We start from the raw sequence: 15,240 nt of genomic DNA, 5'->3' as shown, positions 1-15,240 counted from the left end.
CTTAAAAAAGGAACAATCATTGCCCAAACAAAAGAACATTAATTATTACGATACATTTTTTCTTTCAACTTTTTTTATTTTCTATTATTTGGACTGTGAAGTCGTCAATTATTACACTCGTGATGAAAATAGTTAAACAATTTGGGTACGGTGGAGGGAAAACTATAGTATGAATATAGCAGTATTGCTTTTACTTTTTAAATGAAAAATAGATTTGTGAATATGTTGTTTAAAATTTAAGAAGAAATCGTTTTCAATAAGGAAAATATTAGTTTGTTAAATATGAAAAGAGTAAATAAGAAATTAAATACATACTAGAAAGTATTACGAATTAATAATATAAAGAGATTAATTTTTTTATTAAATGTAACAACTTTAACAATAAATAAAAGCAATGGAAGAAAATGTTTCTTTTATTAATAATAATAGCTACTTCTACTCTATATTAATATTTATTTTATGTTTTTATCTACAATTATACAAAATTTATCTATTACTTCTGCGCTACAAAATCTGTTCACTTTATTCTTGCACAAGTACTTGTAGTTTCATTTTTGGATTTTTTCATTAAAAAAAAACTTGACATTTTGGTATAGTAAAATTAATAATTTTAGTTTCTATATAAGTAACTTTTTACGTTTTAATATCCATTAGTCTTTCTAATCATTAATCCTAGAAGAATGTTTAGTTAACGATCAATTTTAATGATTTAAAATAATTAACTACTATAATAATTAATTTAAATACTAAATTATAAAATAAAAATATATTGGTTTATAAAATAGTTACCATTATGAATACAAAAATATAATTGGTTTCTAAAATTTAGATACCAAAATTTTAGTTATCACAAGAAATTGATGACTAAACATTAGTTATTAGCTTTTACTTTTAAAGAAATTGATTTTTAAATTAGTTTCTAATTAATTGGTGAAAAATTTAGCAACCAAATATATTTTTTTATTCACAATAGTGATTATTAATAATCAATAATGTTTTTATTCTGTAAATTGGTATCTAAATCGGATACTATAGTGATTAATAACTTTTGGTCACTAAAATTAATTGTTAATGAGATTTTTTTTACGGTAGAAGTTGACTAAAAAAAGGGAAAAAATAAGGAAAGAAAGAAGTTTAGATTTTATTTTATAAAGTAAATTCAAATTAAAAAGCTTAATTAAATCAATTAAATATATTAACAACTTACTCAAATTTGATTTACATATTTCTCCAATCAATATTATATGAATGGATTTTCCAAAATAAATTAAGCACAATAAGAAACATTTTGTTCAATATAATATGTTTTTGGGACCATGATTGTCAGGATTATGATCAACCTGTTGTAAAATCAATGTTTTGTTTATTATTGCAAACGTATGAAAGTTGCAAACAACAATTTTGATCTGGTCATTATTGTTGCAACAGTTTTGATTTGATAGTTACAACAATAATTTCACTGGTATTGTTATCTCAACTCCTCTCTACACCTTTAAATAGATGTCTTATCCTTCCTCCAAAGATATATATTCACACTCTTATTTTTTCTCCTTTCTTCTTTTGATTTCACTCTCTTTTATTATTTTATGAGTATATGTTCTCTTTATTTGAGATCCTGGGTTTATAGAGTTTATCTTGCTAGTTTCTGTTATCTTCAGGATATATCCGAGATGTTCCTGTTGTACCCTAGGGGGTTTGCGCATACAATGCGCATAAATCCTTAAGGGTAATGTTTCAACACGTCTCAAAAATTTAAGTGTTTGTGTTCTTATCATTTTTTTACTACAATCTTAAGGATTTATGTTTCTTATAAGTGACAAGAGATAGCCTATGATGTTTGCAAAATTCTCATCACAAAATTTTATTCCATAAATTCCTAATTCGTGGGAATGTGTTATGGAACTTTCAGTTGGAATTGGTATGGAGTATAGTATTACTAATACTGTAGAATTCAAAATCCTAGATGCTATCTATTGAACACAATTTGATTTTGTTTGTTGTTATTTTTTCTACTTCCATTCTTGTTCCTTAAACTCTTCTTTTCTAAAGTTAATGAAAAGGGCTAAATAGGAAGAAATGGCGATTGTGTTTGCCAAGGAAAATGTCGTGCATGACAGGGAGAGCGAGACCAACTCGACCTTCAACCTAGATTGTACTGACTCGACCTACGGGTCGGGTCGGGCTGACTAGACCTTCAACTCGGGCAGGTCTTGCTCAACCTTCGGCCCAAGTAAGCCTGACTCGACCTTTAGTCCGATTTGGGTCGGTTCAAACTTAAACTCGACCCAATTTGTCCTTCAGTCCGATATGGGCCGGTTCGAACTTCAACCCGGCCCAATTCAACCATCAGCCCGACTCGAGCTGATTTGAACTTCGATCCCGTTTGATTCTACCTTCAACCTTGTTGAAAGGGGGAGCCTGCTCAATCCAACAAAGATGATTTTGATGATGTTCAAAGTCATACAAACACCTTGTATCATTGTTTTAGGCTTAGTCTTGAACTTATCATTTGTATAACTGATGTATATCTAGGATTACATGTAAGCCAAGCTTGAACTGTATAGATTAGCTGTCAAACTTTTGAATATGTCAATTGAAAAACTTGTTAATGAATTGGATATTTAACTAATGGATTATCAGAAGGCACTACACTAATGCGTTGAGGGTTAATACTCATTGCTAGCCTTATAAATACTTCCTTGTATCGTCCGGTCAGCTGTCTTTGTTGTTTGGGCCATCTCATTTGATCTTTGCTGAATGGTTTTAGGTACCAACTAATTAAGGGTGTCTATTTTGTTTTTCATGCACATGTTTTCGGCCTAAAAGGAGTTTAATTATTTCTTGATTTTTTTCTTTAAGGTCTCCAACTCCTTCCTGAGTTCTCTTATCATCATTATTTGGTCTAGCTCTTCCTTAATCTCTTATACTTTTATTTTGTTGCTCGTCATGTTTCTTGTGGTTACCATTGGAATTAAAGTGTCCTCTCAGTCCCATGGTGGGAATCAAATTGTTAGTTCATGGATGAGATTATCCTTAAACTTCACCACTTATCTACAATGCTCTAATTATTTTACTTCAGAGCTACTCGTTGTCCTTCTAGGATCCGTTTGGTTCATTACTTGCAAAAGGTACTCCGACGCTCAAGTGAGTGTTCAATTAAGGCATGTTACAATAAACGTAGCAAAAGTATTAAATATTTCACCTATATGCTATATTTATAAGGTTCTATTTTACCTTAATGGAGGCCTAATAATACCCTAATAACCTTATAACCTTGTTTAGCATGAAAATCATCGAATTATCTTTTAATGTTGTTTCGGCCATACCCGACCGATTGGTCAAGTAAGTCGATACCGATGACAACATCACGTATATATCCATCGGTAAGAATTTTGTACGCAATATGTACATTTTCATTTTAAGTTTTAAAATATAAGATTTGTATTTTGAATTGTAAATTAAAAAGTATATCTCAAAATATACTATTTGAAATATAAATTTTATATTTTGATTTGTACAATTTATATAAGAAAATCATTTTAAATTATACAATTTAAAATGTAAAAATTAAAAAGATGCAATACAGATAGAAATAAAAAGAGTGAAAAGGAAATAAAACAACGCGTCTCGGAGAGGCTACATTAGCTGAAATACCCTTTATCGTCTCACTGCTGCTTGGTCAATGGCTTTGATCCTCATTGTTTCACCCCGTGTTTGGTGCAACTTGATTTTTCCTGTCATGACTTTTCTTGTTACTTTAAGATGTCCCAAAATCCTATCTTTCAAACACTTGAAAGTCTTGACATGGCTTTCAGTGCTAATGCCAAGTACATCGTGGCAACACCATTCCTCACCACAAGGTCGATATCGGTGGTGCAGCAGTAGAGAAAGAAGAAAGGGGAGAATGAAGAAAATTAGAGCAAGGAGAAGGAAGAGATGAGAGAAGAAGACAAGAATAAAATGATTTTTTCGTTTGATCTATAGAAGTGCAGAAAAAAAGTATGGAGGTGCAGAAAGAAGCAACCAACAAAGCCCATACAAGGCTTAACCAAGGTTTCTTATGGGCTAAGACAAAAAGTAAGCAAAATGCCGACCGTGATATAGATCCCCAATGATGAAAACAAAAAAAAGGGGTCAGAATTTTGGTTGTTTACGGTGGTGGACGTGGACTGAAGAGAAAGATGCGAGCCACACAATGGGACACGCGTCACAAAAAGAGAGGGCCGTTTTGAGCTACTCTTCACCACATATAATCCGTATTCTCTCAGGATCCTTATCTATCTGAAATCTCTTGTCCGATTTTTCTATCTCCCTTGTTAGTTCTGGCCACAATAAATTCGTAATCCAAACGTACCAATTTGTTAATTTTTCTTATTCTTATTCTTCCTTTTTAAAAAATAAAATTGAAAAAATATATAATAAGAGATTTTTCTCACCCAAAAAAGTACAAAACAAAACTCAGTGAGCGCAAACGTTTCCAACAGCGCGCAAAACCGGTTTATGGGTTGAAATCTGGTTCAGCATTTGTGGGGGAGAGAACTCACACCATATCTGTTCTCACTCCTCGATTCTGATTCTCTGAATTTTCATATCTTCCAAAATGGACTTGGCCGCGAAGCTTCATCACTTAGACCTCACCGGCGCGGTCATTTTGGATGCACGAAAGCCCTCCGTGCTACGCCACCTTCCGCCACGCGTCACCACCAGAGCGAACACCAACAACACTAACATCAGCACCAATCTAATTTGCACCAACCGCTTCTCGGGCCCATTGCGGCCCAATTCCGCTTCCTCTTCGGGCGTGACAACTGTAACAGTTGACGACGACATCGAGTCTCTCTTCTCCGAAACCGCCTCGGAGGAGCCGCGGCGCAGGGGGAAGCAGCAGAGTAGCGGCGCGTCGGGCGTGTCGTCGGGGGTGAAGCTGGAAAACGTAGGGAAGGCGTACAAGGGCGTGACAGTGTTGAAGGATGTGAGTTGGGAGGTGAAGAAGGGGGAGAAGGTGGGTTTGGTTGGCGTGAACGGCGCGGGGAAGACGACGCAGATGAGGATTATCGCGGGATTGGAGGAGCCGGATTACGGGAATGTCATAAAGGCGAAGCCGAACATGAAAATCGCGTTTCTGAACCAGGAGTTCGAGGTGTCGCTGAGCAGGACAGTGAGGGAGGAGTTCATGAGCGCGTTCAAGGAGGAAATGGAGGTGGCGGGGAAGTTGGAGAGGGTGCAGAAGGCGCTCGAGGGTGCTGTCAACGATTTGGAGTTTATGGGAAGGCTTTTGGATGAGTTTGATTTGCTTCAGCGGAGGGCTCAGTCTGTGGACCTCGATGAGGTTGATGCGAAAATAAATAAGTTGGTGCCTGAACTTGGCTTTTCTCCTGAGGATTCTGATAGGTTGGTTGCGTCTTTCAGTGGAGGCTGGCAAATGAGAATGTGTCTTGGAAAGATTCTACTTCAGGTACGGTTGAGTTCACGTTGGATTCTTCAGAATCGCTTTGCTATGTTGGTGTAGATTTGTGTAAAAATTTTGGTTTTAGGAAGTAACTCTGGTCCTTAATTGATTTTATTGAAGCAACTCTAACTAGTGTTATAGTCGGATAAAAAAGTTTGTTGTAAATTTTTTTGGTAACTTATTTTTAGAATGAAAACGTTCAAATAAAAATCACATCACTTCATCATCAAATATAAACAAAATGAATTGTGCCAGGGGTTGGATATCGCAAAACATTGGATCCATGTTAAGCAGAAAGCAGCTATTTGTATGTTTAAGAGTGAAAACATCCAAACATAAATCACATTATTTCAAAATCAATTTTGCAAAGGTTTACTGAGCTGTCCAATTAGTTAAAGTGTATGATTGGTTTGATGTCTCATAACATTCCATTCATGGTAAGCCGAAAGCTACTATTTGTCGCTTTTGCGGTTTATTTTGGTTTGAGCTGAAAAATTTAGGATATATAATTGATAATGATAAAATAGCTGATCCTAAATACTTGATATTTCACAACATCCTGCTGTTTTTGTCTAGGGTATGTGTATATTTGCACCTTGACACGCGCTTCATTGTCTAGAAAGGAATAATTTAATTACCTAGGTGATAAAATCTCTCAATGGCTACACTACTTTGTTGTGTAGATGATATGGGTGAGTGTTACAAGTGTTGTTGGTAACAATGGGAATCTGTGTTTGGTTGCAGGAGCCTGATTTGTTGCTGTTAGATGAGCCCACAAATCACCTTGATCTTGACACCATTGAGTGGCTTGAGGAGTATCTTAACCAGCAGGATGTGCCAATGGTTATCATTTCCCATGACCGAGCTTTCCTTGACCAACTGTGTACAAAAATTGTGGAAACTGACATGGGTGTTTCCAGGACGTTTGAGGGAAATTATTCGCAGTATGTAATTTCAAAAGCAGCATGGATTGAAGCACAGTATGCTGCTTGGGAGAAGCAGCAGAAAGAAATTGAGCAGACAAAAGACTTGATCGGTAGATTAAGTGCTGGAGCAAATTCTGGCCGTGCCTCATCTGCTGGGAAGGTATACGACAAGAATCTACTTTCCCAGTAGCTTTAAAGGTTGTTCATTGATGGTTTTATATTTAACATGTCCTTCATGCCAGAGTTCTCTAGGCTTGAAGTGGACAAGGTATGGTGGACTTGTAGGCTTCATAATACCTTGGGAGAGTTCATAATATATGTCAAGAATCAACTCTCCCAAAAGCTTAAGCTAATGACTGAGAGTTCATAAATGGTTTTATTCTAACAAACTATAAGGCAACATTATGTGATAGGCAATTGAGATGACATAAACACAATACTTGTGTTAGCTGCTTAGATTAGTTGCATTGCATCCTTCTGCTTCGAATATTTTAATCATGTTGTTTTCTTATTTGCTTAAAAGAATTTTCTTTCTCTTTGCATGGCAACAGAAGCTGGAGAGACTCCAGGAAGAGGAGCTGGTGGAGAAGCCATTTGAACGCAAACAGATGAAAATCAAGTTCCCTGAGCGTGGAAAGAGTGGAAGATCTGTTGTAACAATTAAGAACTTGGAATTTGGCTTTGAGGATAAGGTTAGATATCAAGATCTCATTATTGAAAACCTTAGCATTGAAATGTGGACTATCTTTATGTTATAGTTATATGATGTCAACTGATGATGCTTTTCTGTGCCAGCCACTTTTCAAAAAGGCAAATCTTACAATTGAAAGGGGAGAAAAAATTGCTATTATTGGTCCAAATGGATGTGGCAAGAGTTCTTTACTGAAATTGATTATGGGTTTGGAAAAGCCAACTGGGGGTGAAGTTTTGCTTGGGGAGCATAATGTGTTACCTAACTATTTTGAGCAGAATCAGGTGTGCCACTTTAATCAGTGAAATGCTAATTGTAATTAAACCGATGAATCTGCTATCAGTGCCAGATGTCAAAATTTGCATGGTTAAAATTTTTTTAATGCTGACTTCATTTGTTTAACAGGCTGAGGCGCTTGATCTAGACAAGACAGTGCTTGAGACAGTAGAGGAAGCAGCAGAGGACTGGAGGATTGACGATATTAAAGGACTTCTTGGGCGTTGTAATTTTAAATCTGATATGCTTGACCGAAAAGTTTCATTATTGAGTGGTGGTGAGAAGGTAAATTCAAGATTTGTGTCATTCTTTTCGGTTGACATGTATTTAACAGTTTTGAGCCTTTAGATGTTTGAGCTGTTATAGCTTGAGTAAAAGCTTTGAGATGATAGTATTTGAAAAAAAATATAAGAATCAAGAAAAATTGAATTTGCCAAATGATATTAACCTCATCATTACGGCATTTACGGGGGTGATTACCGATCCCAGTAAATGTTTGCAGTAATCTCAGGTGTCATGGACTGTTGTAGCATCAAGAATAGTATATGGACGAATTATTCTAATTTTCGTTGGTCGTGACTTACTCATGTCATATATATAATTTTTAATTTGCTAGTGGCATTGCAATGTTCCGCTCTTTCACACTCTTTGCGTTTGGTGATGCAAAATTATTTGGATTTATCTTGTCTCATGTTTTACTAGGCACGGTTGGCTTTTTGCAAATTCATGGTAAAACCATCAACTCTGCTTGTGTTGGATGAACCCACCAATCACTTGGATATACCTTCTAAAGAAATGCTTGAGGTATGTCTCACTTTGTCGTCTGCTTTTTCCTTATAAAAAAAATCTTATTGTCGCTTATCGGCCTAATAATGTTTAATTCTTCTCACAGGAGGCAATAAGTGAATACGAGGGCACTGTTATTACAGTATCTCATGACAGATACTTCATAAAGCAAATAGTTAACAGGGTCATAGAAATTAAAGATGGCACTATACAGGATTATGCAGGTGATTACAATGTAAGTTAATTGATCCCTTGATCCCTTCTCTACCCCTCCCCGTCTTATTGAGTGTGATGGTAAACAATTTATTTTTGTTTTATATTTTAATATCGGAGTTGGTTAAAAGGGGTTAGCTTTATTCACGATACAGTTGGTTCTAGGAACTCAATGATCATCAGTACGATAGGAACTTTAGTCGTATTAATCTTCTAAAAACTTTTGGATGTTTGAATCATTGACAGTGTTTTGGAGTTTAATATTATCTAAGATGCTTAGGATGATCTGAATTCTATCATAGTATCCCTTGCTTGGTCCTCACTTCTCTACTATGTTATCCCTGTTCCCATTTCGATTATCTTGTTCATATATATTCTCATGTGTATATACTCATCATATCATATCTTAAAATTAGGGTAAAATTGTAAAATACTTTTTCCTCAGATTTTTTTCATCTCCTTTTGGACCCTCAAATTATTTTCTAATTTAGCCATTTTAGTCCTTTCTGCATGTATTCTATTTCAATTTCATTTCTCAGCAAGGGACTTGACATTTTCACTAACTTATTAGGATTTTCAAATTGATAAATTTTGACAAAGTAAAATAATATAATAAAGAAAACAGCCTTCTGGATCCTTTTCTCGTTTTGTTGCAGTCCTTCTCCCTTTAAGTGGAATGATGTCGGAACCAAAATGAAAGCAAGATATATGTAATGGACCAAAATGATACTGGGTATACAAGATTGGGAATACTTCTAATGCGGGATCATGAAAATAATAACTATGACGTTGGATTTGAGAGGGTCCAAAATAGTGTTTTATACTTTAAATCTGTGTTTATCTGATATTACTATATGGTAACTTCGTGATCATTGAATTGTAATATGTTTGCTTCAGGTACAGCTCGTTTAAATCTTATATCGCATGTCTCTTTATTGGTTTTAACATGTTTGAATCTCAAAAAATTGCAGTATTATTTAGAGAAGAATCTTGATGCTAGGGATAGAGAACTTGAACGCGAGGCAGAGCTTGATAGCAAAGCTCCTAAAGTGAAAGCCAAATCCAAGATGTCGAAGGTGAACTTTTGTTAGTTGTAAACACTTGAATCCATGAGATCGGGCTATTTTACTACCAGTAGTTATAAATTCATTTTTTTTTTTGCAATAACAGGCTGAGAAAGAAGCACGGAAGAAGCAAAAGATGCAGGCCTTTCAGGCCGCAAAACAGAAGTCTAAAGGTGTGAAAAATTCAAAGAGATGGAATTGAATGAAGCATTGGAATGTTAAGAGTAATTTAGCAGAAGGTGATGTAGCATATTTGGGTTAGCTACACAGCCTTTGTATATTCATGTATCAATTGATAACTCATTTACGGGAAATATAGAAGGTTGTTACCTCATTCATCCCATGTTGGGTTCTCCACTGCAATACCACCATACAAATTTCTTTTTGGGTCTTTTCATTTGGAAAAACATTTTTAGAGCAAATGCGTCCTGCACCCTAATAAATTATTTCTACATTAATCCGGAATGTGTTTCTTTTTTTTTTTCTTAATCTTTCGGATTAAGTAGAGGGAGAAATACTTCTTGTTCTCTTAGAATTACATATTTTTTTTTAAGATCAGTTCATCCTTCATAATTAAGTTTTATTTAAAATAATTTAATATGCAAACAAAGAAAAAATACGGTCTTACTGTTAAGATTAGTTTTTTTTTTTAGATTGAATATAATAAAAATAATTTTATATATAAATTTAAGGGACATAAAAATTGACAAATTATGGAGTAATTGAAAACTGACAACTTTAATATAAGATTATTTTATTTTTGTTCATGTGTAATTCTCAAGGTCATTTTAATTTCAAAACATTTAAGTTTTAGCACAACTAAGATAATTCGCAAACAACACAACATGTAGAAAACAATTAACAAATTTAAAGAAGTTTGTACTAGTAAAATTAATTAATTTAATGAAATAAATGTTATTATATATATATATATATGAATTAAATCAAAATTTATAATTTATATTTAATAGTTAAATTAATATTCAATTGATTCCTCTTCTAATAAATGAAGAATAACAAACACAAAAGAAAAAAAAAAGAGAGACAATTTTGTGAACTTGAAAAAATAGATGATGAAAGTAAGAGACAATTTTAAAAAATAAAAAACTAAATAAATGAATTCATTACATATAATTAAAGTTCATATGGTCTATAATATGACCTGTATACATGTAGGTGTAAGCGTGTCTGAAAGTGTAGATTGTAATTAAATCTACATAAAATTCTACACCAAAATAGTAGAACATAATATGAGATTTCAAATTTAACAAATCATAAAACAATTATGTATATTTAGCCTAACTTATTATAATTAAAAATATTTAAAAATTGAGAATAAAATATATTAAAAATGTTTAAATGTATGAAAAACTGAAGTGTTAATTGTTTGTAAAGAATATATGTTATCGGTCTTTAACATTTTTCACATATCTTTTATAATTTTTATGTTAGTAACTTTAGTATCTTCTGTCTTAAATTAGTACAAATTATGTAAAATTGCTTTACAAAGTAAGATTAGAGCTTTTAACATAAATTTAAAGAATCAAAATAAATATTGCATAGATTCCAATTTGCGAATTAAAAAATTATAAGAACCTCTTAAAAGATTAATAAAGACGAAAAAGGTTTTGTAGAAAATAAAAATAGACTAAATTATAAATTTCGAAATGATCCTTTATCTTTTAAAATATCAATGATATAAAAGCTCATAAAAACTGAACTAAGCTTTTAAAAAATAATAACTAAATCCTATTAAGATAAAAAGGACAAAATTAGTAATTTAATAGAATAATATATTCTAACCTCGTAAACCCAAATTGTTGAACTAAACCCTACTGAAGCTCTGAAAAATCCATTCTTGTTGTGAAGAAGAAGAAAACAACATTGGCAGAAGAAGAAGAAGATTACGATGGCAGCAACTTTGCTAGGGATGCCAGGTCCATGGGCGGAGGATTATCGCGAACCATCTGATCCCTATACAACTAAAATTGGAGGACTCCCTGTACACCCACTAACCCTTTTCTTCTCTTCTTTTCTCTTCAACCACTCACAATTTTTGAACGCTAAATTCTTGTTGCTTTTTCAATTATGCAAATTGCTTTTAAGATTACTGTGTTTTCGTTGAAGTAATTGTAGCATCTCTGACAGGACTGGCCCCTCCCCATAAACGCCGATTTGCTGCGGTGCGCCTCGTGCGCCGGCCAACTCTGCCTGGTGGCGCAGGTTTACGCTCCCCTTTCTCAACACCGGAACCTCTTCGTTCTCGGTTGCGTTTCGCCCGAATGCGGAACCGCTTGGCGCGTTCTTCGAGTTCAGAACACTGCTGACGTGGACTCCTCTCAACGAAAACAACCTGCGTCCGATGGTGAAGTTCCATGTGCCAACGTGTCGGATGAGGAAGACGTAGGTGACATGGATTTTGAACAACTGGGTAAGGCTCTCTTTGAGGCCGGGACTGCGGCTTCCAATACGAAGCGCAAGAAGCCGCGGAAAAAACGACAGAACAAGGCCCCTTCATCTTCTCCACATCCAAAACCGACAGCTTTTGTTCAAAATGACGTGCCTGGTGATTGTTTGTGTAATTGCTAGATGCTAATTAGCGCAAGTCTGATGATGTTTTGTGAAGTAATTGTTTATTTGTTGGGTGGTTGTTTTCAGTGGTGCCCTGTTTTTATATATACGCACAGGAAGAGTCTTCCTCTGTGGATATTAGTCCTATATGTTCTAGCTACTCGTCACTTTCTCTTAAGGAGACTGGAAGTGATGCTGAGGATCCTTCACAACCGGAAGAAGCGTGGGAAAAGGAGCATTATGAGTATGATAAAGCTTTGACTGCTGATAGAACTTACCTCAAGTTCAAGAAACGATTGGATGCATATCCTGAACAATGTTTTAGGTATGAACAAATGATAATTTGGAGTAGACTATTGGCCCCCGCCCCGCCCCGCCATGTTGCATATTTGGATCTCAGTCCTTGTTTTAATTTGAGTTACTCGTGGATTAGAATATTTAGTTCAATGTCTTCGTTGAAAGTGAAGGAATAGTACAGACTTGAGAGCAATGCACTTGGGTGATAAAGTTGGATAGGGTTTTTATTAGAGTGAGTGATTCTGATGTGACATGTTAAGTATTGGTTGTAGAATTATTTACCACAGGTATATAATTTCTCCCCGTCATTGTAATGATTGGGAGTTGGCACCACCTGGGCTTGGTTTTATGAACAGGCAATAGTAAGTAATAAACCAACTGAGTCAAGGAAGTTTGGATAATGTTTGGATTTTCCATCCATTTTTCCGTCTCCCTTTAATATAAGGGCGATGCATAGGAACTAAGGTTGCTAAATACATTGATTGATTGTGCGTTTTAGCTATCATTCTATTATATATATATATATATATATATATTTTTTTTTTTTTTTTTTCATAGCATCAAATCTTTGATAGTTTGGTTTTCTCTGCTCTACTTCCTATCTTTCTCCCTCCTCCTGTTTTTTGGGGCTTAATAACATTACTTTGTGTAGATATTCATATGGTGGGAGGCCAATTTTAGCTGCAGTCAATGAAATAAACCCTGGGAATTGCAGATTGTGTGGCAAACCAAGGCAATTTGAGATGCAGCTGATGCCTCCATTACTATACTTTCTCCAGGAAGCTCTTGGTGAACGAAGACATTTGGTGGAAAAGTGGGATTGGATGACCCTTATTGTATATACTTGTTCAGAGGTTTGTATTCTTCCGTTGCCAACTTGTCTAGATATCAATTCTTTACCAATTTATAAGTTTGAGAATAAAAAAGGCTTTTTGGTGATAAACCTGCTAAATAGCAGTTGTCTTTAGTGTCAACCAAGATAGATCTGTCAGCAAAATGCTCACAGATTAAAAAATGCAGATTAATGGGAGTTTAAGTTATCTTTGTGTTAAAGTAGTAAAATTTAACCGTAATTTGACCTTATAAAATTGGTTTATAAAGTAGGATTTGGATTTACTTATATATTATAAATTGTACTGATCTAGTTGACGGAAGCTTTTCAACACACTCTCTCATGTTAAGGAATGAGCATCTCAAGCATAGAACTAGAGTAGAGCCTATAACAAGTGACATGAGACCCAACAAACATGATCAAGATAGGTCCTAAATGTCTTCGATACCATGATAGTAAGTGAATTTATGTCTTCACTTTACATAACTGTCTTATAAAGTAAGATTTATACTCCATTTATATATTATGATTTTATCAACACTCTCCTTCACACCAAGAAATGAACATCTTGAGCGGGAGATTAAGTATTTGTGAGAATAGGAGTCTAATGGCGGTGCACAGTGGTCCCAACGAATCCTGCTAGGGTAGGCTTTTTAATATGGCTTTGGTACCATGTTAAAGTAATGAAATTTAAACTTAATTGAATTTTATAAAATTGTTTTATAAGATGAGATTTGCATTTACAGATATACTTAATTTAAGCTTATCTTTAGTTGACATGGACCCTTCCACAATTTGAATAAGGTGCATCAAATTTTATCCGTGGAGGAAGGGCAAAATTCCTTCATCTTAACACACCATTGTCGTCTATGGCATTGCTATAGCAGACCTCTCTTAAAAAATTGCTTGTGGTAGTTAGCAAAGAATCTTCCATGGCAGCCATGGTGCTGCCAATAAACAACAATGTGTACAGCTGCAGAGAACTTGGGTTTTATGTCTTAGAGATTTGTTCCTTATTTCATGCAAGGATGTAGGGTTGAATCCTTTAGTGAATGATGTGGATCTTGTGAACTTGTCTTATTGGGCCGCTTATGTTCTTATCTATGTCTTTGATTTTCGTAGAGTTGCTCTGTAGAGATTGAACAAGCAAAGTCCAATATGGGATGGATTGTAGCAGAGGAGGCAGTTGTAGCTCAATGTGAAGAATCCATGCCCGTTCAGCCTGGCTTTTTCTCATGACCACTGGCGTCGGTGTAAACAATGCAATACATTTCATGCTTAGAGAAAATATTGGCGTTTTTCAGAACCGATATATAATTTTGAAGTGCTAAGAAAGTTATAGGTTGATCAAGAAAAGGAATTTGAAGAGTTAGTTAGTTTTGGAGTTGTATTTACAATGAAGATTTAGTGAGGTGAACTTCTGCCTTGCTACACATACCACTCCAGCCTTGAGCTCGGGAGCAACTAGATGGATGTTGCATTTCCTATCTTTTTTAATTTGTTTAAAAAGAATGACTTTTGTGAATTCAGTGTCTGGTTCGTTTGAATTTGTAAATTGCGAATTTTCAGACATGGGCATATGTAATCAATATCATAGCTGTTCACAGAATAATTTACTTAACTCTTGCTAGTAGCGAATTTCTAATGAAATTCTTATCTGAGTTTATTTTAGAATCGAATTTGTTGTTGATAAGTGGTTCTTTTATCAGTTTGTTGCCAGAAAAAAGTATAAAATGTTCTTTTAATTGCTATATTTTTGGTTGTTCACATGTATTTTTATAAAGGTAATCTTATTTGGGGTCCCATTAACTTACGCACTAGCTGCGTCTGAAGAACGAGTTGGACGCCGAAAGAAGACTGCACTTCCGCTGAAGTTCTCCGAGTTAGTAAATTTGTGTAGTAACAATCGTAGTATGTGGATTCTTTTCTAGAAGATGCATCAACAAATGTTTTTTAAAAGCTTCTAGAAATTTTTTTTAGAAGTATTTGTTAATCTAGTGGGTAAACAACAGTTACCTATAAAAAGGTATTAGAGACATTACAAGCTGAGCGCAGAATTTAAACAACCATAGATCCTTATTCCAGCCAAGAATCCATCGATGTATTGCTATGGTTAATTACCAGATACAGGATCT

General features: G+C 34.6%; 2 protein-coding genes across 3 annotated transcripts; both read left to right on the top strand.

Moving 5' to 3' along the window:
- The first annotated feature begins 4,432 nt into the window (after window positions 1–4,432).
- On the top strand, window positions 4,433–9,863 carry LOC114163944 (ABC transporter F family member 5). Its single transcript, XM_028048342.1, has 9 exons — window positions 4,433–5,455; window positions 6,194–6,535; window positions 6,927–7,067; window positions 7,171–7,350; window positions 7,472–7,627; window positions 8,045–8,146; window positions 8,235–8,363; window positions 9,313–9,417; window positions 9,512–9,863. Exons 1-9 carry the CDS (start codon window positions 4,601–4,603, stop codon window positions 9,605–9,607), a joined length of 2,106 nt encoding a protein of 701 aa, XP_027904143.1. The 5' UTR covers window positions 4,433–4,600; the 3' UTR covers window positions 9,608–9,863.
- Window positions 9,864–11,220: 1,357 nt separating this feature from the next.
- Window positions 11,221–14,779, top strand: LOC114196054 (programmed cell death protein 2-like). Of its 2 annotated transcripts, XR_003606614.1 has the most exons (6): window positions 11,221–11,407; window positions 11,554–11,971; window positions 12,064–12,301; window positions 12,926–13,127; window positions 13,419–13,560; window positions 14,228–14,462. XR_003606614.1 is itself a non-coding variant. In XM_028086550.1 (5 exons), exons 1-5 carry the CDS (start codon window positions 11,315–11,317, stop codon window positions 14,342–14,344), a joined length of 1,068 nt encoding a protein of 355 aa, XP_027942351.1. In that variant the 5' UTR covers window positions 11,221–11,314; the 3' UTR covers window positions 14,345–14,779. The 2 variants fall into 2 exon arrangements, 1 of the variants encoding a protein (XP_027942351.1); XM_028086550.1 differs by lacking the exon at window positions 13,419–13,560 and having other exon boundaries at window positions 14,228–14,779.
- The last annotated feature ends 461 nt before the right edge of the window (window positions 14,780–15,240 follow it).

The sequence above is a fragment of the Vigna unguiculata genome, chromosome 9, assembly GCF_004118075.2.
Source record: "Vigna unguiculata cultivar IT97K-499-35 chromosome 9, ASM411807v1, whole genome shotgun sequence".
Classification (NCBI taxonomy): domain Eukaryota; kingdom Viridiplantae; phylum Streptophyta; class Magnoliopsida; order Fabales; family Fabaceae; genus Vigna; species Vigna unguiculata.
This window is presented reverse-complemented; position numbering and strand designations above follow the sequence as displayed.

What these genes read in the sequence shown, in the direction of transcription:
- LOC114163944 (XM_028048342.1), top strand. Translation starts at nt 4,601, where the DNA reads ATGGACTTGGCCGCGAAGCTTCATCACTTAGACCTCACCGGCGCGGTC. An exon ending in TTGGAAAGATTCTACTTCAG is followed by an intron (nt 5,456 to 6,193) that starts GTACGGTTGAGT and finishes GTTTGGTTGCAG; the next exon opens with GAGCCTGATTTGTTGCTGTT. An exon ending in ACTATTTTGAGCAGAATCAG is followed by an intron (nt 7,351 to 7,471) that starts GTGTGCCACTTT and finishes TTTGTTTAACAG; the next exon opens with GCTGAGGCGCTTGATCTAGA.
- LOC114196054 (XM_028086550.1), top strand. Translation starts at nt 11,315, where the DNA reads ATGGCAGCAACTTTGCTAGGGATGCCAGGTCCATGGGCGGAGGATTAT. An exon ending in CTAAAATTGGAGGACTCCCT is followed by an intron (nt 11,408 to 11,553) that starts GTACACCCACTA and finishes CATCTCTGACAG; the next exon opens with GACTGGCCCCTCCCCATAAA. An exon ending in TATCCTGAACAATGTTTTAG is followed by an intron (nt 12,302 to 12,925) that starts GTATGAACAAAT and finishes TACTTTGTGTAG; the next exon opens with ATATTCATATGGTGGGAGGC.